This window comes from Macrobrachium rosenbergii, chromosome 41, assembly GCF_040412425.1.
Source record: "Macrobrachium rosenbergii isolate ZJJX-2024 chromosome 41, ASM4041242v1, whole genome shotgun sequence".
Classification (NCBI taxonomy): domain Eukaryota; kingdom Metazoa; phylum Arthropoda; class Malacostraca; order Decapoda; family Palaemonidae; genus Macrobrachium; species Macrobrachium rosenbergii.
Genome location: NC_089781.1, coordinates 6134695 through 6156056, shown reverse-complemented (window position 1 = coordinate 6156056; position 21362 = coordinate 6134695). Strand labels below are relative to the sequence as shown.

The following is a 21362-nucleotide window of genomic DNA, read 5'->3' as shown; positions in this document are numbered from 1 at the left end:
ATTTTCCTTCAATTTTGCACTTAATGAAGCGGATAAAAATTATGAGGTCAGAAATTCAAGGCGATTTATTAGAAGGACACTAGAAAATTAAAAAAGTAAATGTATTCATTTTGGCAAACATTCCTATGAATCAAAACAAAACTTTGAAGTGACAGCTGTGCCTGCTTCGCGGAATCGTAGTAGTTAAATTAAGACAGTTTTTATAGCAAGTTATCTTTGTCGTTTATTCAGGAGGAGAGATGGCCAATAATATATTATTATTTTAATGGGGATGTGAAGGCGCCATATCTAAAATGAAATATTGTGCAAAAAGGACGTTTTAAGCTACGGGCAGCCTAGCGGCTTTGACAGAAGTAAGTTTTGTTCGGTAGTTTATATAGTAATCTAGGTTATTTTTATTCCCGTATCCGGAGTCACCAGAGTTTTAACAGTAACGCAGACGTAGTTTTAGTGTTACTGAAATAGTTCAAGTTCAAACTTAATTGATGAACAGAGCATTTCCGGATTGGTTATCGTGGAACCTCTAAAGTTCAAGCTAGCCTAAGATGTAATGCATTACTCTTCCAAAACAATTCTCTTTTTAGTATTTCAGTTATTTACATACATTTTTATCCATTTATTTGTTAATTTGTTAATTTGTTTTATTTTTTTAATAACCGGTCACTTCTTTCTGTAGGCCTATTTCCTGTTACCTTCTGTTAATTCTTTCAAATGATGAACAACATATTCTTTGGAAGCTTGAATTTCAAGTCAGTGGCTCCTGTGGGCTTGTTCCATGTGAATAGGGTTCATCTTCTGAATAATAATAATAATAATAATAATAATAATAATAATAATAATAATAATAATAATAATAATAATAATAATAATATTGTTTTTCATGCATTTCACCCATAATCACTATTGTAGGCACACTGGTCTGTTGGTTACCATCCCCATATAGAATTTCCAGCAGTTATAACCTATGGGCCCCCACTGTTGTAAAAGGTAGGAAATGCAAAAATCCCATAAAGCATAATTTGTCAACAAAATAAATGCCATGCAGCAGTTCGTACATAACAGCAATGACAATATTAAAAGGTTTAGCCCCAAGGTAAAACTGATGACTACTACAGTGGCCTGGGTCCAGCCAGTTGCCGACTGGAATGTATCTGTTTATGTTTTTATTTATCTTTTTTGTTTATGTTGATGATATTTACCATCTTTTGTTTATGTTTTGCATTCTTCCTCAAGGGGATGGTGCTAAACACTATTCCCATTTTCACAATAAACTCATAATTACCAAGCTAGGGGGACAGGTTAGCAGTCTTAGTTTTACCAATTTATAAAGCATGAAATGTAGTAAGGATGAGGACAGGTATGCATCCTAACCTCAGCCTACCAACCTAATACCTGTATAGGATTTGGGGCCTTAACCTGATTTAAGCTTCTTCAAGTCATACTCAGTGTTAGTTGAAGGCTCTTTGTAGGCCCACAAACTCACTGAACATCAGCATGTACCTGTAATGACATTTGAAGAATCATACCCTAGGCCTAAATTTCATATCACATGTAAAGTCCTTATGATATTAACACTTCTCAAACAAGAAATTTTGTTATCTGCTCTCTTTAAAAATTTTCATATTGTCCACTAGTGGACACGTTAACATATCAGCTTTCACTTATCCAATTATAAACCTCCAAAAGATGGAGAACACTTTCAGTGTTTCATGCTAAGTTACCCTGACTACAAGGATACAAATATCAAAAGGCTTTTCATAAATCAGTTCTCTAATTTACATTTTGTATTTGCTTCCAACTTACTCCATTCAAGACACAAAAATTAGTACTTTCAGCTACTGCCATTTATTTCCACATCAGAAGCATAGAAACTTCTTAATTCATGTGGGGTTCATTATCTTACCTTCTCTTATGCAGTTGATATACTACTTGATGTATTTTGAAAATTTTTTTCATTTTTGATATGTCAATACATTTACCACAGACAGTATCCTAATATTATGTTTGCATTCTTTCTAAAGATGACCATATCTCGGTCAGTAATAGCAGGTCAGACTGTGATCTATCATGGATGTCTTATGTACCTAGTCTTAATATAACTTTGTCACCATTGTCATGAGTAGTCTTTCAGATTTGAGGATCACATTTTAGGATGAGGTGGAGTGTCCCACCTGCAGTGGGTTTCTAGAATAATCAGCTTATTTTCTCTTGTACATCAGGGATAGAATGCTTGTCAAACAATATAGGAATCATATAATCTTTCTCTATATAATATAGGTTATTAATTTTGGTTGCCCGATCTTTTTGCTTGTGGAAACCACACTGTCTTGTGATATCTTTACAACTAAGGTTGCTCAGTGGAAAATTTATGTTTTTGGGTTGGGGCTTGGGAAAGAGACATTGAACTAAACATACAGAAATGATAAAATGTAATAAAAAAGCAAGTAGAAATATATATGGCTCATGAGTATATGTTGTTAATCAGTAAAATAGATATGCACAAAAAACCATGAAAATGTGATGAGAGGAAGTGCAGTGATGCACGGTAACCTAATTTAATATAGGATGCAGTGTGTGTGTGTATCCTCATGGAACACCCCCAACTGCCATATCAAAATCGGTCACATACCATGATAGTTTTGGGGATATGTCTTGTAAGGAGACATGCATACTGGCCTATGGGATTATAAGGCACAGTGACTGACTACCTCCCCCCCCCCCCTTCCTGACTCTCAGCTGAGAGCTGTTACCCATTTACAGCTGGGTTGATTAATTGAAAGGCAAGTGGAAATTGAATCATAGACCTTACAAATGGCAGCTCCACTGTAAATTAGACAGTGTATTATACAATTTAATCCAGAGTAAATAAAGAACCGTCATCATCCCTCTGCTATGTATAGTTAGGCTACTGTACCAATAATTCCTTTACAAAAGCTACATACTCCTAAAACTAAAGCATCATCTATTCATTAACCAGTTTGCTAGTTCATGCAGCACCCCAGGCCACTATGGGCCATATCTGGAAGTATATATATGAAGTTTCTTATGCATAAAAAAATGATGCAAGAAGCATAGCTGCCACTTGGAATGAACCCCTTTTCATGCCCTGGAGAGCCAAAGCAATACCTCATATTCTCTACCTTCAGCTCCTGTAACCCACCCCAAGAGCTCAGGGATGACTTCATACAAGGTTACAGAGAGCTCACAGAGTTGTTAAGAAGTTAAAATGTGGATGTATAAAATTAGCAGAGCTGCCCATACATAAGAGGGTAAATTCTTGTGAGTAACTTGCCACTGATTAAAATGTGGATGTATAAAATTAGCAGAGCTGCCCTTACATAAGAGGGTAAATTCTCGTGAGTAACTTGCCACTGAGCTGTAATAAGGAAAAAAGTACCAAAATCACTGTCAATTAACAATATTTAAATCAGTGTTGGTAAACAATATTTAAGTCATTGTTGGCAAAAAGTTAAATTTCATTTTTTAAATTATTACCAGATTGTGTGAGGTAGCCTAATTCTAGTCTGTCATGCATAAACTACCAATAGTTTAGGATTCTTATTTACCTCTATTGATAAACTGTATAGTACTTTAAACTAGGCCTGTTGACTTAACTACATGACAGCCTCTGCCCGAGCTAGTACTGCACATTTAATTTGCTAGATCACTCGCTGTGAATACTGTGGTTGTTATCTGTCTTGGGCTCCTTTTCAATTCAAATGAAACTTTTCTACAGTATTGCTATTTGTGTGCATTAAATTTTTTGTGAGGATGTTAATGTTTGTTTGCTCTGGAAAAGCCTAATGTAATCTTCCTAATGCACTCCAGCAGTTTAATCACTAAAAGTAACCTCATTGTTTGTGCTCAATATTGTCAACATCATTGTTTGTGCTCAATATTGTCATTGCCTGCTTTTCTTGTGAAGAATCCTAAAGTAATGTTTTCTTTGTTTCAGGAAAAAGATGTCGTTATATTTTGACTGTATTGTTGAAAGCCCCCACACCAATGCCATCAACACACAGATTGCCTGGCATGCCCAAGCGGCGTGCTTGGCTGTTGCATCATACAGTGAGGACAAGGGAGGAGCTGTTAATGTGTATACAGGAGAGGTAAGATTCGGTCTTGAATTTCAAGCATATTTTATTACTGTTAATTCTCCATTTGATAACACTGTAACAAGCCACATTATTTCACATGAACTTCAAAGTGTATGGTCATATCTGCTGTTATTCATAAGGGAGTCATTACATCTGGCAGACTTTCCAACTATGCGTCAATTTTTACAGCAGAGCTGACAGCCATTGAGAAAGCTCTAGAGACAGCCATTGAGAAAGCTCTAGAGGGAGAATATCTTTTGAGGGATCATAATTTTACAATCTATTCTGACTCTTATTAGTCTGTCAGCTATAAAAGTTTTACATTCTTCAAATTTCGGTCTTATTTTAGAAGAAAATGGCAAGATGGAGCCTACAAAATTCCAAAGACAAAAAACACAGAAATAAATGCCCATCTGTAGAATTTTGACCTTCAGTTTATCAGTTGTATAGATGTTATGAAACAAGACTTTCCCGACTCAGAATTGGTCATTCCTTTTTAATTTGTATTTTTATCTTATCAAGAGACAATCCTCCAGTGTGCGCTCACTGCCGGGCCAACCTGACTGTGGAACATTTACTGGTAGATTGTCAGTTTTATTGTTGCATGCATTGCATATGTCATTTGAACAGCAAAGATATAACTGAAGTTTTAGGTGATAACTATGATGTATTAATCTTAATGACATATTTAATGGATATAAATCTCTATAATGAGATATAAATTTTACTCATGTGGCTATTGAGATTTTATTTTTATATTTATGTATTAGCTTTGATTTTAGCTGTGCATATGTATGATTGTTATCACATTTGTGAAAATGTATTTGTTGGAGTGTATTAATCTGCATAAATGTATTTACTGGAATATAATAATCTGGGTTGTATATATGTGTCATTGCATAATTATTTTTAAGTGTAAATTTCTTCCTTAATATTATTTCTAGTGTTGAATGACCCCAAAGGTCCCAGTGTTTGGCCTTTGGCCTAAATTCTATATTCCAATCCAATTCAGTCCGTATCTGTAAGTAGACTATAAGACTGAAGTAATTACTAGTTGGCACTTACCGTGGTTATTGATTATAACATGGACATGTGGCCTCATTGTAAAAAGCTGTTCTACTTGCATACTTGTTCAAATAATTTTATAACATGCCCATTAACAGTGAAGCTAGGACTTGAAATTCATTTTATTTTCATGATTGGAAAACATTTAGTGTAATAATTGAAATTATATTGATCTTGAATGGCTAATTATCATACGATAATTATTATTATTTGCTTTGTGAGTACTAGTTCTTGTGTATCATGTTTTATCAGGTTGTTACTCTATGCTCTAATAATTTTTCCAGCCAGATTCTTTAGTTGATGATTGAAAAGGAAGATGTACAGTATTGGTGTTTAAAAGTCTGGGTGAGTTTGTTTTTGTACAGTATAGTACGGAATTCCTGTTTCTGTAGACAATTTGATTGTGTGGGTGTCAAAGACATTTCTTATATCACTGGGAAGCCGTGGCAGTTGATTAAACAGAAGCACAGCATCATTCTTATCAGACTTTGAAATCGTGGCATCGTCTACCAGTTTCTTATTTTTTCTTGCCCGTGCTTAGAGACTCATTGTTGGATGTAAATTTTGATCTTACATCCTTTTTTATTTATTGTTAGGGATGAACTTTAATGGTTTTCAGCAGGGGATGAGAGGAATTTGTGGCATAACATGTCTTGAGAGTTTCAAGGGTTTGTGATGGCTGCCGTTTCCTAATGCTATGTTAATGTTGGTATTTGTACTGATGGTGGGATTGCTGCCTTGGTACTGTACTTTTGTCACTACCAGTGTTCGTACTGATCAAGGTGCTGGTGAGGGTGATAAAAAAAAAAAAAGCTGGATGATACTCCCCCATGTGAGGTTTTGGTAGTTGTAAGTACTTGATGAACCTACAGTATCTGAAGATGCATAATGCATACTGTACTGCAGGGTGGTTTTGGATAAAAAGATGAAGTACAACTGCTAAAATGACTGATTTTTTCTCGGTTTGGGTGATTTCATTTTCAGTTCATCATGCCTGTTTCTGCTTTTTCTTCTTTAAGAGAAAAGTTGATCCGAAGACAAGACTGTACAGATACATATTAGATTTACTGAGAAGGAGGTACTATAAATGTTATCCAATTAATTAGATCTAAAAGTATGGTAACACTCACTTAACATCAGAACGGTAGCAATATTAATAGACAGTAGTATCTTGTGCATAGTAAGGAAGGATGTATGGTCAGATGCCTCTTGTGAGGAATAATAGTCTGTGGTTTTTTTATGTCACTTTTAAAAGGGAGATTTGTAATGACTACAGTGGGTATCAAATTACTGTCACTGTACTTTATTTTGATTAGGATCAAATGATTTTGGCAGTTTTAACACTTGTAGAAATTGAAAGTTCAATTGTTAAGGAACATTTTAATTATTCTCAAGTTCATCAAGAGTTTGTAGGTGGAAAACATCTGTGGTTAAAATTTTAACTCGGTTTTTCAATCTACAGATATAAATTTGTTATTCCTTTACAGATGACTTTAGAACAAACAGTCCTTCAGTATTCTCAGTGAAATTTTGGAGCAAGCAGTAGTACAAAATGCTCAGAGAGTTTGTTGTCATGTATAAAATTATTAGTTTTACATTTTCTTCAATTATAATCCTGTAATTATACTTTGTAGCTTCACTGTGTAGAGTCCAAGGTGCTTTTAGATTAATTTATTGTATGGTACATTAGCTATAATTTGGGTTCATGGTCTAAAAAACTGGAGTAAAAACATTTTGTAGCTGATGTATTTACTTTAATAGATCTGCTTCCATGGTTAGAGTATGTGTTTATTATGGATAGTATACTCATATTTGTTAGCTAGCAAACTGTTGTGTTATCAGAGGTAACGTTTACATTTATCAAGACTTGTATCCATATTTTTACTATGATGATTAGTATTAGAGGTATTATTATGTAGCTTAACCAAGATGTATTTCTGATGTGAGAATACTAATTTAATACATTGTTTGATTTTCATCATATATTTTGTAAAATTAAAAGGTATTTTTGAGGAAGTTTACCATTAGTAACACCTCATGGTTCCTTTTTTGCTACAGGGGAAGCTTTGTGATGAAGTTGATATTCCTCCACATCCAACTGCTCAGGTAACATCAATTGTCTGGCACCCAAACAAACGAATCATGGCAGTGGGATGGGAGTCTGGAGAGCTGTTTATCTGGAATGACCATGATAAGGAGTTGCATGAGATCCAGAGTCTGCACCGAGCGCCAATTTCTGTTCTTTCATTCAGTTCTGGAGGAACAAGATTGGTTTCAGGAGATGCTGTAAGTAAAATGCTATTCAGTACATTAGAGAAAGGTTCATGAGAAAACTGATGAAATTAGTCTAATCAGGTTGTGATTGGTTTAATTTTTTTTATTAAAGGTTCTATTTTATGCTGATTATATCAGGAGATCAAAGAATTTAAAGTTTTACCCATGATTTCCTTTCCGTTGTGGTTTTATTAATTATGTACATTGATTTTGAATATAATAAGCTAGCAGTAGTGCCTTAACTTCATAATGTTTATTTCTTAACACACCCATTATATATACTGTACCTACATTTATGGTCAGTGAATGTCCCTGGACCTTGAAGAAAATCAGCAATAGCATAGCACGTGTGCCAAAATGTGCCTTACGTATTTATTAGTTACCTGCTTTTATTTTTGTGTTTTGGACACAAAGGCATTAGGAAGAGGACAACTGATTATCAACAACGATATGCTGAATGAGAAATTGCCTCTTTGGCTCATAGATCCATCAGAGGGGTCTTTCTGGCATCCTTGGTCCTCCAGGACATGTGCTTCCACATTCCAGTGTTCTCAGCTGTGAGGAAATTTCTTTGCTTCATTTGTGTTAATTAGGTACTTCAGTTCAGAATTTTGGATTTCAGACTGGCAACCAATCTGTAAGACTTCATCTGGATCATGGCATGGGATGTGCTGTAGGCATTTCTAAAGGGTGTTTGCATTGTCTTTTGATACCTGGCTGCATCCACTTTGTAGCCTTTGCCTTACCTCCAATCCTACTTCCTATCTTCATTCTTGCTGTCCGGCCCCTCCCATCTCCCTCTTTTCACTGTCTTTAGCACTGAATGGCTGAAGGTGACCTCAGTGCTTGGCTTGACAGCCTAAATTTCATAAATCAGGAATGTTTGGCTTTGGAGATAACCAGACAGTTGGTTAGTATTAGCATCAGCAGAACACCTAAAACAACATCTGGACCTTTTAAGTTCCTGTTGCTTAGTACAGGGAGTCCCCGGTTTACGACGGTTCCGGCTTACGACGTTCCGAGGTTACGACGCTTTTCAAATATATTCATCAGAAATTATTTCCCGCTTACGACGCATGTTCGGGGTTACGACGCGCGTCGTCGCCGATCCGACGGAAGAAATTTGGCCCCAAAACGGCAGAATAATCACAATTTGAAGGTTTTTTTGATGTAAAACTCAATAATAATGCAGTTTACGTCATTTTCAATGCACCCAGAGCATTAAAAGTAAGGTTTTCTTATGATTTTTGACGATTTTCGACGATTTTCCGGTTTATGACGATTTTCGGGTTACGACGCGGCGCAAGAACGGAACCCCCGTCATAAACCGGGGACCGCCTGTACTTCACTTAAACTAGAAGTCATACTTGGTACCATCAATGAGAAGTGTGCATTGGTCATTGACCTAGAAGTAACATCAGTTCCTCAGACCGGATCAGGAAAGTGACATCCTTGACCCAGAATTTCTGGTTCAACCCAGATCCACTGGCTAAAGTGCTGCTAATGAGGTCATGGTTGACATAATGTCTTCCAGACAGTTAACCAGTCATAGCCTTTAACCAGTCATAGCCTTTGATGATGTCTTGGAGGATCTTCAGTGGTGGTAGGATCATAGTCATCAAGTAGGAATTTGATATTCACAGAAACATTGAATCAGGATTGGGGAGGACACTTCCTGCACCACTGAGCAATAAAAAATTTTTACTGTACATGGTTAAACTTTGAACTAAAGATTAGGCCTCCTAGTATTCCCTTACCTCTTAACAGGAAACGTCATAGGTGTGGTAACCACGAAATCAATGATGTTGGCTTATTTGCAAAATCAGGGCTTTACAGGCAGTCCGCGCTTGCCGGCGGCATTGGTTAACGTGGTTTCAGTGTTACAGTGCTTGGTTAGTGGTGTCATTTACCAGATTTTCGTCGCCAATCTCCGGTTAACGGCCCCGTTAAATGGGGATTTCAGTGCTGATCTCCAGTAAACAGCGCCGTTAAGTGGGGATTTCATTGCCATCTCCGGTTAACGGCACTGATATCCGGTTAATGGCACCGTTAAGCGGGGTTTTCGGTGTTATTATTGTCGATTTTCAGTTGGCAACGCTCGACCAGGTACGGAACCCCCGACTACCCACAAAATCTGAGATGTTATGTTGAGATAGTGCCAAGGTTGGTTCCAGAAAGGCACAATGTGGTAGCAGACACTCTGGGCTGAGGGTAAGCAGATCTGCTGTTAGGATGGTTGTTGCATCTGGAAATCTGCAAGGCTTTTAGGCATCACTGGATATGCCATTGGTGGATCTGTTTGCAAAAGTGTCAGTTGCATGATGCTAGTATATTGCCCAGCACAGTTGGAGTGAGTGCTGATACAGCAGTCATGGGTTGTTTGTGAAATTTCAAGAGGAGAAATAGTGTACGCAGTATGGTGAGGCATGGAAAAGTTGCCTGTTCTGACAAGATTCTGCTGAGAAATATGTTGAAGTGTAAGGACTATGTAAAGACTGAGGGTTTTGTATCCCAACAAGTGTTCCGTTTTGATGAGGCGGGATTGTTCTTGAACAGAATGCCAAATAGGACCTACTGTATATCATTTAAGAGGAGAAGTCACTGCCAATTCAGGCCAGCGAAGGATAGACTCTCTCTCTTTTTTTCTGTGGGAAATGCAAGTAGGGATTTAAAATGGATACCTATCTTGTCAACTGCTCAAAGGACTCGTGTGTTTTTACGAAAACTAATATTATGAATATTAAATAAAAGGTGATGTGGACGGACAATAGTGAAGTTTGGGTAAACAGGCATTTTTTTTTTATTGAGTTAATGGATGAAGTGGTTGGTCTTACTGTTAAGAAATATTTTGAGGAAAAACAGGTGCTACTGAAGGCCCTTTTTGTGCCGGATAGTGTTCCTGCTCATTTTCCAGGCTTGGTGGCTGAGTTGCTGGAATGGTTTAACTTCTTAACAGCACAGTTCATGCCCTAAAACATCAAGCTCATGGACCAGCAGGTCGTCTCTAATATCTAGAAACCCTACACCAAAGCACTATTCTAGAGGTGTTCTAGTTACCCAAGAAAATTTGGAAGACCCACATCAACATCCTCATTGCACATAGAAACAAAGCTTGGGTGATATCTCATACAGGGAAATTGTAGCAAGATGCTGTATCGGAAAGTGACTTTGAGGGTTTTGAGGCTGAGCCCATTGTGGAGGATATTTTGTGTATGGTTAAGTCCATGGGCTTGGAAGTCTATAATGATGTGAGGAGCACAAAGCAGAGCTTACCACAGAAGAACTGCAGTACCTTGAGATTGGGCAGCTATGGACAGCTATTAAGGATGAGGAGGGAAAGGAGGTTGTTCTTAGTTCCCTTATAAGAGAAATGTATGGATAAAGTTTGGGGGGGGAAGGAATTGCAAAGTTTTTTAGAAGAATATCACTCTGGTAAAGCTTTAGCAGTTATAAACCTGCTGAATGACTGCTGTGTCTCACTTTAGGTATATTTTAAAATGCAGAAATAAACAAAACATCATTGGATAGGTTTTCATTAAGACAGAAACCACTGAATATCTGGAAGAAGGTATTAGGAAGTGACAGAAAAGGGAAACCCAGAAGCACAGTTACCTACTATTTTTTAACTCTCCTCAAAACTAATAACATCTCTTCTCCTCTTCACTTTCCTCACCACCTTCCAAATATGCCATTAATTTTCCTGACATAAATTTTCCTAGGTACAGGTAAAGTGAGAATAAATGTTTATTTAATTTTTTTATCTAAGTTTTTTGTATGATTTTTACATGTTAGTCTTGTTAGATTTGAGTTAAAATGCTTTTATCTTTGTATTTTATGGGTCTAGTACAGGTTATTCAAATAGGAAAATTTGTTAGTACTCGAGAAACTCGGCACTTGGGCAACCTTTTAGAGCAACTTGAGTTGTGAGTACAGTGGTAATATACTGTACAAGCACCTAGCTTTACACTAAAGTGTTTGCCCTGTAAATACAGGGATGCTCTTGAGTTACCAAAGCCTTAATCCTTAATCTGTACCTATCTGGAAGTGCTATTCTGGATCTGTAGGTCTCAGTCATCACTCAGGGATATTTTGCAGCTTGTTCTCCCAGCTAAATTATGATTCAAGCTTACAGTGATGGTGTAAAGAAATAAAATTAGTTCTTTATGAAACAGTAATAGTTTTTTCATCTAAGAACAGTCACTCATAATAAGTTTTATCCCCCTAGCCATGCTGAACTTGCAGCCTCACTTCCAGACTACTCATGAAGTTAAGGAGGTAGTTGAATAGTACCTGAGGCTCTAGGTGGGACTCCCTGTAGGGGGTTAGTGCCATCAGTGCAGCTGATACAGTGCACTGTAGACATTGCTTAAGGTTCTTTGCAGCATCCCTTGAGCCCCTAGCTGCAACCCTTTTCATTCCTTTTACTGTACCTCCGGTCATATTATCTTTCTTCCATTTTAATTTCCACCCTCAACTAATAATTGACTAAGTGCAACTGTGAGGTTTTCCTCCTGTTACACCTTTCAAACCTTTTTTACTGTCAATTTCTGTTTCAGCGCTGAATGACCTCATAGGTCCCAGCGCCTGGCCTTTGACCTAAATTCTGTATTTTGTTCTGTAGGTGGTACTTGTGCTGTGCTGCTATTACTACTACTGTCTGTCAGACAAAAGACAGTAGTGTTAGGAGGAGGGTGGGACATTTGAAGACCTGAAATGTAGGTATATACATGAGGTTATAAGGAAAAATTAGTTTTGTTTCATGAAAAAATGGTATTAGTTCTAATTATTTCTATTATATTCACATTATTTTGATTTAATTGCCTTTAATTAATTTTTTGGTTGTTGAATGAAAATTACTGGATTATGGTTCCGTATGTTTTATTAATGCTTCATTACTTATTATATGAGTTGTCTTTAATTCTTATTTTACAGTAAATTTTAAAGGAAAGTTTCAATTTGGGTAGATAAAATATCAAATTTGAGTCAGTCTTAGTCACACCTTGTTATCTTTCCCAGTCAGGTTCGATGGTTGGCTGGCGAGTGGATAATGCAGGTCATCTTCAGACTGTATTCACACATGAGCTTAAAGATCCGCTTTCGCAAATCGTCTTCAGAGTTAACCCTAATAATGATAAAAACCAACCCACTTTAGATATCAGGTAAGGATCATTCATCTCAAACATTTCTTGAAGAGTTTTTGCATTATTTCTCTTGTTTTTTAATACAATGTTTCTGTCTTTTAATGTTAACTGATGTAAAGTTGAAAATCATAGAAATTATGGACACTGCACTCTTAGGTGGTATACTTGATATCAGAAATATTTTTCAGTCAGTTGTTGATTTGTTCATCTAATCTAAATACAGGCAGTATTGCTTATTGCAACTTTTATTGTAAAATTGAATGAGATGAGTTTTAATTGCTTCTCCTGGATATTTCAGTGGTCTTGCTCGTGCTGCTGTTAGTGGGGATGAAAGAGCTTTAGATATATTTAGTTCATGGAGGCCAAGGACAGGGCACAGACGTCTTGGAGAAGCTTCCAGTGGTTCTGACACTTTAACATTTTTTCTTGGTTCATCATCTGGTAAGTATAAGAAAGTAAGAATGAATTCTTCAGAATTTTTCATTCATTAGGTAAATACCCATTGTCAATAATATTTGGTGCCTTTCAGCCTGTTGCTAAGTTGAATACAGCACAGTACAGTAGCAAGAAATAGCTATGGGTACTTGTAGGCTTTTATTGTTTATCACTACCCAACACAGTAGTGTATCTTTCAAAAATTATCCTGTATATTTAATTTTTACAGGTATCCTTTATCATGTAAGTGACTCAGGAAACTGTGTTGAGGTGCTTCAAGCGGATGGAGGCATTAAAAAATTGTTGCATCATGATGCTAGAAATTTATTAGTAGTCATAACAGAGGGGATGGTTTTGGGACAGTTCTCTGTGGCTCCAGATGGAGCTGTCACAGAAATCAACAAGGTAAATATGCTTTCAGGTTTTATTTTCCCCAAAATTAGTTATTTGTAAGATTACTGTATAGTATTGTGATTCCTGTTAAGTGTGAAAATCAGATTTTTAAGAAATAAACAAATACACATATTACCCACTTAAATACAAGGGAAAGTAAATCATCTTTGTTTCAAAGCTTGTGTTGTTTTGTGTCATTAGAGATTTGGTCTTATTATAGTTTGAAGCTAAGCAACCTTTCCCTTGCCCACAAACTGCTAATTTTTAGATTTTTTGCTAATGACGTAGTTCATCATGAAGTACCATTCTCTCTCTCTCTCTCTCTCTCTCTCTCTCTCTCTCTCTCTCTCTCTCTCTCTCTCTCTCTCTCTCTCTCTCTCTCTCTCTCTCTCTCTCTCTCTCTCTCTCTCTCTCTCTCCTCAGTGGTGAATACTGTAGGGGTCTGACTTGCTGTATTTCTTGCACAGCTCATATAAAACATATTAAAAGTCCATAGCAACTTCCCATTGGCTTTAGCTACATTTTTAAATATCTAACTTCCCTGGTAGTTACATATATATAGCTTTATCCCGCCGATTCGTCACGCGCACGGCAGAAATTCAAAATTCGCGGCAATCGCCGATAGATGGTCAGGTTGCCATACCTGTGCGCCCTCTACCAGGTACCTGGAATCATTCCCAATTGTCCTCAGAAATTCCCTGCCGTCGTTCTAGCAACATGTTGGAAATTCGCTCTACTATTGGTTTGCTTTGTCTACAATTGGTGAAGTACCCATTACTTGGTTTCGTTTTCGTTGATGGCTTTCGCTGATGTTGGATTTTCCTGGATTTCTTTTTCACACTGATAAACTAAATTTTGTCGGTTTCCGACTTGGACAGTTTTATTTGAACTTGCTTTTTGGATTCTCAAGATGGCTGACTCTGTTGTCAGAATGTGTGTGAGGGGATGCAAGACCCGGCTTCCAAAGGCTGCTCTTGATCCCCACACAGTATGTAAGAAATGCAGAGGTCATGTGTGTGCATTTGATGATAGATGTAAGGAGTGTGAAAGTTTGTCTGAGAGAGAGTGGAGAGAGTATGATCGCTATGTGAGGCGATTGGAAAAGGACAGAATTAGGAGAGCTAGATCTTCTAGTGTTCTGTCAGCTAGGTCTTCTGATAGTCAAGTCCTTTCTAACTTGTCTGATACTAATATTCCTGATCCTAGCCCTAAGGTAGTAGTACCCGATCCTCCTGCGGAGTCGGAGGTAAGTAAGCCGTCTTTGAAGGATATTATGGCTGCTGTTTCTGCCTTAGGAGTTTCAGTGCAATCCCTTACTTCGGATAGGGAAGTGATGTGGGGGGCAGTGCATAGTTTGCAACAGAAGCTCGGTGACAGTGTTAGTGCAGTGGAGGGTGCGTCCGTTCGTGTCTGTCACGCTCCTAGCCTTAGACCTCTTCCATGCTCCCCAACCCCTGGGAGAAGGAACGCCGACAGTCTAAGGGAGGTGAGAGACGTTGAACAACGAGCGGACGTCCCCTCGAGCGATCCTGTTGACGCATCCCAGGATGCTCCCCCTCGCCGCAGGAAAGGCGAGATGAGGACATGTTCGTCATCCTCGGATGACGCAAGACCCAGACGTGGTTGGCGTCAATCTCAAGAATCAAGACCTATCAAGAGACGCAGGTCCCCCTTCCTGCTCCAACAACCCTCTTGCAGCAAATGGAGCTCTCCGGAGAGATTCCTGTCGGAAGAAGATGGCGTGTCCGCGCCTAAACAGAGGCGTAAGACGCATAACTCGTCGGAGGAAGAAGACGTGTACATTACGTCAGTTCACGCTTCTCCCCCGCCCCCAGAATGGGACGTGTCGCAAGCGGTGTCACCACCTCATCATCAGAAGATCCCAGCAAGAGTCTCCCAAATTGTAGAAGTTCGTGCAGTGCCATCTCCAGTTGTTTCCCAGCAGCAAGTGGCACCATAAGTAAAGTTCTTGTCAGAAGTTCAGCAGTCCCTTGCGTCTCTTTTTAACGCTTACAAGTCGCAAGGGCTAAGAGAAGAACCACACAGGAAGGAACCTAAGGACGTCAACAGACCCAAGAAGAGGATAAGGCAGGAGTTAGGACAGCAAGACGCTAACAGCCAGCAAGACGCGGACTCGCTGCAAGTTGCAGCGCTCATAGATGCTTCCTCACAACAAGCCGCACGCTGCGTGGGGGAGGTGACAAGGATCGTGACGCTCCCTCGCAGCAAGTTGAACGCATGCGTGACGCACGCAAGCAGGACGATACACACGATTCCCCCACTCGTTCGACATCGGAAATAGCGAATCCTTTGGAAGAGATCTCGGAGGAGGAGACGCAAGAAACTCTTCATGCTGCAGATCTGAAAAGACTTCTTACGCTATTGGCGGACTTATTTCCCAACGATTTCCAACAGGCCGTACCTCGGAGTCTGCCCTCGCAATTTATGATGGGTAGACCCCAGAAGTCTTCTTCCTTCAAGAAGACAGTGTTAGCCAGATCAGTGAAGAGAGCTTTTTCGACACTGAATGATTGGATTTTAAAGAAGAAAGAACAGGGAAGGACAACCTTTTCCTTTCCCCCGACGAGATTGGCTTCTAGATCCAGCGTGTGGTACGAGACTGAGGAGGCTCTCGGCTTGGGAGTTCCTGCCTCCTCCCAAGGGGACTTCTCCAGACTTGTAGACTCTTCGCGTAGAACAGCCATGACAAAGGCCAAGGTTCTGTGGTCCACTTCGGAATTGGACCACTTGCTGAAAGGCGTCTTCAGGACTATTGAAGTCTTCAGCTTGATGGACCTGACTCTCGCAGCTCTCGTAGATGTTACAGATGAGAAGAACGACACGCAAATGCACCTTATTGCCTGTCTCGATAAAGCTGTGAGGGACGGGACGGTCGAACTCTCTGCCCTTTTCACAGCAGGTGTTATTAAGAAAAGAGCTATGCTGTGTTTGTTCCTGACGTCAGGAGTGACTCTCGCTCAGAGATCAGAGCTCTTGTATGCTCCCTTAACCAAACAGCTCTTCCCTTCAGAGCTGGTTAAGGACTTATCAGCAGCCCTTGCGCAACAATCAACGCAAGATCTGATCACAAGGACTGCTAGGAAAGTTCTTCCGGCAAACTTTTTAGCCAGGAAGGAGAAGGAAGCGCCTCCTACGCGTCAGCCCTTTCGTAGGAGAGCCCTTTCGAGAGGAAGTCAGAGAATGACTGCTGGAGGACAACCTCATAAGAAACCCAAGCAGCAACCGAAACCCAAGAAGTGAACACAACAACCTCCAGACACAAGTGGGAGCCAGGTTATCCCACTTCTGGCAAGAGTGGAGCCAAAGGGGAGCGGACGACTGGACAGTCAAAGTACTGAAGGAAGGATACAAGATCCCCTTCCTAAGGAAGCCTCCTCTTTCACCAGAACCGTTAGAGTTGACAGCTACATACTCGGGGAGCAAAGCAGCAGCTCTTCAAGAACAGGTAACCCAGATGCTATCAAAAGCAGCAATAGAAGAGGTAAAGGACCTCTCATCAGAGGGATTTTACAACAGACTTTTTCTGGTACCCAAAAACTCGGGGGGTTGGAGACCAGTTCTGGACGTAAGTCCACTGAACAAGTATGTAAGCAAAGTCAAGTTTGCTATGGAGACATCTGCGTCAGTCCTAGCAGGCACCAGACAAGAAGACTGGATGGTATCGATAGACCTGCAGGACGCGTATTTTCACGTACCAATTCACCCGAACTACAGAAAATATCTGAGGTTTGTGCATCTCGGGACAACTTATCAGTTCAGAGCACTTTGTTTTGGACTAAGCTCGGCTCCTTATGTTTTCACACGAGTGGCATCGAATGTAGCTCGCTGGTTACATCTAAAAGGGATACGAATATCGATGTACCTGGACGATGGGCTAATCAGAGCCAGATTGCAAGCAAAGTGTCTGGAGGATCTACAAGTGACAATGAATATGATGCAACAGCTAGGACTGGTAGTAAATCTAGCCAAATCGCAGCTGACGCCTTCACAAGACATCATCTACCTGGGGATGAGGATTCAGTCAGTGGTTTTTCGGGCTTTTCCAGCCCTGAAACGCATTCTGGATTGCTTAGGAAAGGTGAAGCTCTTTCTAGGGAGATGGACCTGCTCGGCGAGGGAGTGGATGAGTCTGCTGGGTACCCTCTCCTCGATCGAACAATTCGTCTCTCTGGGAAGACTACATCTACGTCCACTTCAGTTCCATCTGTCAAGTTATTGGAAAAGAGGCCAAGACCTAGAGATGTGGATTCCGATCCCTCTGGGAATCAGAAATCAATTGAGTTGGTGGGACAACCCCAACAAACTACAAGAAGGCCTCGAACTTCAACAGAAGAACCCCGACCTAGTGTTGTATTCAGACGCATCGGACGTGGGATGGGGTGCAACGCTGGGGATGGGCGAGATCTCGGGTCTATGGGAAAACCATCAGAAGAAATGGCATATAAATGTCAAGGAACTGGTGGCCATTCATCTAGCGCTAGTGCACTTCCAGGAGAAGGTCCAGAACAAGATAGTACAGGTCAACGCAGACAACACCACAGCGTTGGCCTACATCAGGAAACAGGGTGGCACTCGTTCGGATTCCCTTTACGAGGCAGCAAAAGATCTTCTGCTGTGGGCAGAAGCGAACAACATAACTCTGATAACCCGCTTCGTAGAGGGAGAGAAGAACGTCAGAGCGGATCTTCTCAGCAGAGGAAGACAGGTTCTCACGACAGAATGGACCCTACATCGCGGGGTGTGCAACAGGCTTTGGAATCTGTGGGGAGAACCGTCAGTAGACCTCTTTGCGACACAGAGAACAAAGAGGTTACCAGTCTACTGCTCTCCAGTCCCAGACCAGGAAGCAGTGGCAGTGGACGCCTTCCTTATGGATTGGGAAGGACTAGACACGTGCGCTTTTCCCCATTCAGGATCCTAGACAGAGTCATGAAGAAGTTCAGGAGTCGAACGACGCCGCATGACCCTGATAGCTCCATTTTGGCCCATGAGACCTTGGATCACAGAAGTGATGGAGTGGCTAGTAGACACCCCAGATCGTTACCTTGTCGGAACGATCTACTCAGACAGCCACATATAGAGAGATACCATCAAAATCTCCTCGCTCTCAACCTAACTGCCTTTCGACTATCGAAAAACTGGCAAGAGCGAAGGGCTTTTCAAGGGAAGCTGCAAGAGCCATCGCGAGAGCGAGGAGGACGTCCACACTCAAGGTGTACCAGTCAAAGTGGGACGTATTCAGGGAATGGTGCAGAATTAATAACATTTCCTCTTCCAGTACCTCTCTAACTCAACTGGCAGATTTTCTGTTGCATTTAAAAACCCAAGAAAAACTAGCAGCATCAACCATCAAGGGATACCGCAGCATGCTAGCTTCCGTCTTCCATCACAGAAATATTGATGTGTCAGGAGACAAGGACCTCACGGATCTCATAAGGTCTTTTGAGACAGTTAAGAGGAAGGACAACCTGACCCCCTCTTGGAATTTGGACGTAGTCCTGAAGTTTTTAACCTCGAGCAGGTTTGAACCTCTCGACAAGGCTTCATGGAAGGATCTCACTAAGAAGACCCTATTCCTGGTTGCGTTGGCTACAGCCAGGAGGGTAGGAGAATTACAAGCCTTTAGCAAGAAGGTAGGCTTCAATGGGGAGAATGCAGTCTGCTCGCTACAACTTGGTTTTCTCGCTAAAAACGAGAACCCTTCTCAACCATGGCCCAGATCCTTTACCATACCAGGGCTGTCGCATTTAGTAGGACAGGAAAAAGAGAGAGGCCTTTGTCCAGTTAGCATCCTAAAATTTTATCTACAGAGGACCAGAAACATGAGAGGTCAGACAGACAACCTCTGGTGCTCGGTGAAGAAACCTTCGTTGCCCTTATCAAAGAATGCACTGGCATTCTTTATCAAGGATTTAATAAGGGAAGCTCACCAAGACTGTGACGAGAAAAGCTTCCCAATCCTCAAAGTCAAAGCGCACGAAGTAAGAGCTGTGGCGACTTCGATGGCTTATAGACACAACAAGTCTATGAAATCAATTTTGGAAGCGACATTCTGGCGAAGCAAGTCTATCTTCGCAGATTGTTACCTAAAAGAAGTACAGACCCAATATGAGGATTGCTGTTCCCTGGGTCTGTACGTTGCCTCCGGCGCCGTAGTTGGAGAAGGTACTACTGCCTCTAACCTATAACCTTATTTTTATTATACCCTTGCTTTTTCTTGATTTGAACTCAGGTTGTCTGTGAAGGTTGTTGCAACCTTCCACAGTCTGGGGTTGCAAGTCTAAGTTAGGTTTTATGGAGTGTGTTTTTAGTGGTGTTAGTGGGTCAGGTGGTCAGCTCTTTGTCCATGGCTATGCCAGGATAGCAAGGGTGGTGGTCTAGTCATATTAAGGTCGAGGACCGTGTGACAGCCCCATAGAGACTTTCTACAGCCCCCTGGGTGGATCGCTGGGTCTCTCAAGGAATGCAGGCGAATGAGGCAGGATAACTATGAAGCCAGCTTCCTTATCAGGTAGGAACCAGAGTATGGTTACAGCTAATATATAGTGTTTAGTAATTATATGAATTCCCAACGGTGTTGCGGTTCTCTAACCCACCACCAGTGGTGTCAATCAGCTATATATATGTAACTACCAGGGAAGTTAGATATTTAAAAATGGTATTTTTCATTATAAACCTGTAAGTTTTTGTAATCTTACCTTAGTTACATATTTAAAACTTCCCTCCCTCCTCCCCTCTGAGAACAGGGCATGGAATTTCTGAGGACAATTGGGGATGGTTCCAGGTACCTGGTAGAGGGGCATCAGGTATGGCCACCTGACCATTTTCTATTCAGATTTTCTCTATCGAACTTTCAACACTTGTTTCAGTACCTCCGTCTTCGGATTTCGGATAAAACTATATATATGTAACTACCAGGTAAGTATTTTAAAACTTATTTTATAATGAAAATACCATTTTATTCTGCTGTGGCATTGTTTTGGTTTTCTTTGGTTTTTCTCACATAAGCTGTCTTAATCTAGTTCTTCTGTTTCATTTTGCAGCTCTCAGACTGTAAAGTTAGGCCATGTGACTCAGTGTTACACTGAAACTGCAAAATGACATTATTAATCATGTTTGTTTGTTGAATGACCGATGCAAGGAGTGTAGAATCTTTTGTTGATTGTTTGGAAATTGGACTAAACATAATGTATTGTTTGTCATTTAGGCGAAATAGGAGTTAAAAGTGGTTTTACTCCTCCAAATTCAGTCAGGGTGTGTAATCACCTTACCACTAATAGTGGTATCCAAAGTTCTTTACCTTGCATGGTCTGTTGCCCCTAATCCTGGGGTTGAATTTAGAAAAGATGACAAGCTGTATAACTGGAACATCCAAATGTAAATTTAATTTCTCATAGTTCTTCAAAGTGCTTGAACATCAGTGATAGTGTTTCGTAATCTTGGTTTGGAGATATTACAGTAATGTCCATTAACGCCTCTAGTCCTTTCTCACTATCTGTTGGATAATTTTACTCAGAAGTAATTATTTTCTGTCTTTCCCTTTACTTAGGTGAAACTTAGTGGCCGATCTACAAATGACATTCAGATGTCCTGGGCTGGATCAGGCTGCTTGCAGTATCCACTGGAGATAACTCTGTGATTGCTTCTCTTCCCCGATTTGGATTCGGAATGGAAATTATGTTATATCCCCTTTGGAGAAGTTATCGATCAGGAATACATCATGTGCCCTTATTCGGAAAATAAAAGTAAGTCAGAGATGGGAGATGATAAACAAAAGTTGAGCAGTTAAGAAATGAAAGATGACAAAAAATTATGTAACTTTTGCTCTTAAAAAAGGTGTTGCTGATCTACTTGTAAAAAGTCAAGGACACAATTCCATCTTCTTCTTTTAGATTCTATTGATTTTTTGTAGATAGGGCAATATCTTCTCTGATAT

The 21362-nt window shown here is 40.1% G+C and overlaps 1 protein-coding gene across 2 annotated transcripts in view; it reads left to right on the top strand.

Annotated features, from left to right (window-relative positions):
• Positions 1–127: 127 nt before the first annotated feature.
• The window catches only part of rempA (intraflagellar transport protein rempA), a 77148-nt gene continuing 55913 nt past the window's right edge, over positions 128–21362 (top strand). The window contains exons 1-6 of one of the 2 annotated variants that reach the window (XM_067083813.1): positions 128–353; positions 3956–4109; positions 7221–7448; positions 12453–12595; positions 12876–13018; positions 13242–13417. In XM_067083813.1, coding sequence (XP_066939914.1) covers positions 3963–4109; positions 7221–7448; positions 12453–12595; positions 12876–13018; positions 13242–13417 — 837 coding nt within the window. In that variant the 5' untranslated portion in view covers positions 128–353; positions 3956–3962. Of the gene's footprint in view, positions 354–3955; positions 4110–7220; positions 7449–12057; positions 12152–12452; positions 12596–12875; positions 13019–13241; positions 13418–21362 lie in introns of those variants that run through there. The other variant, XM_067083814.1, reaches the window with a different exon arrangement.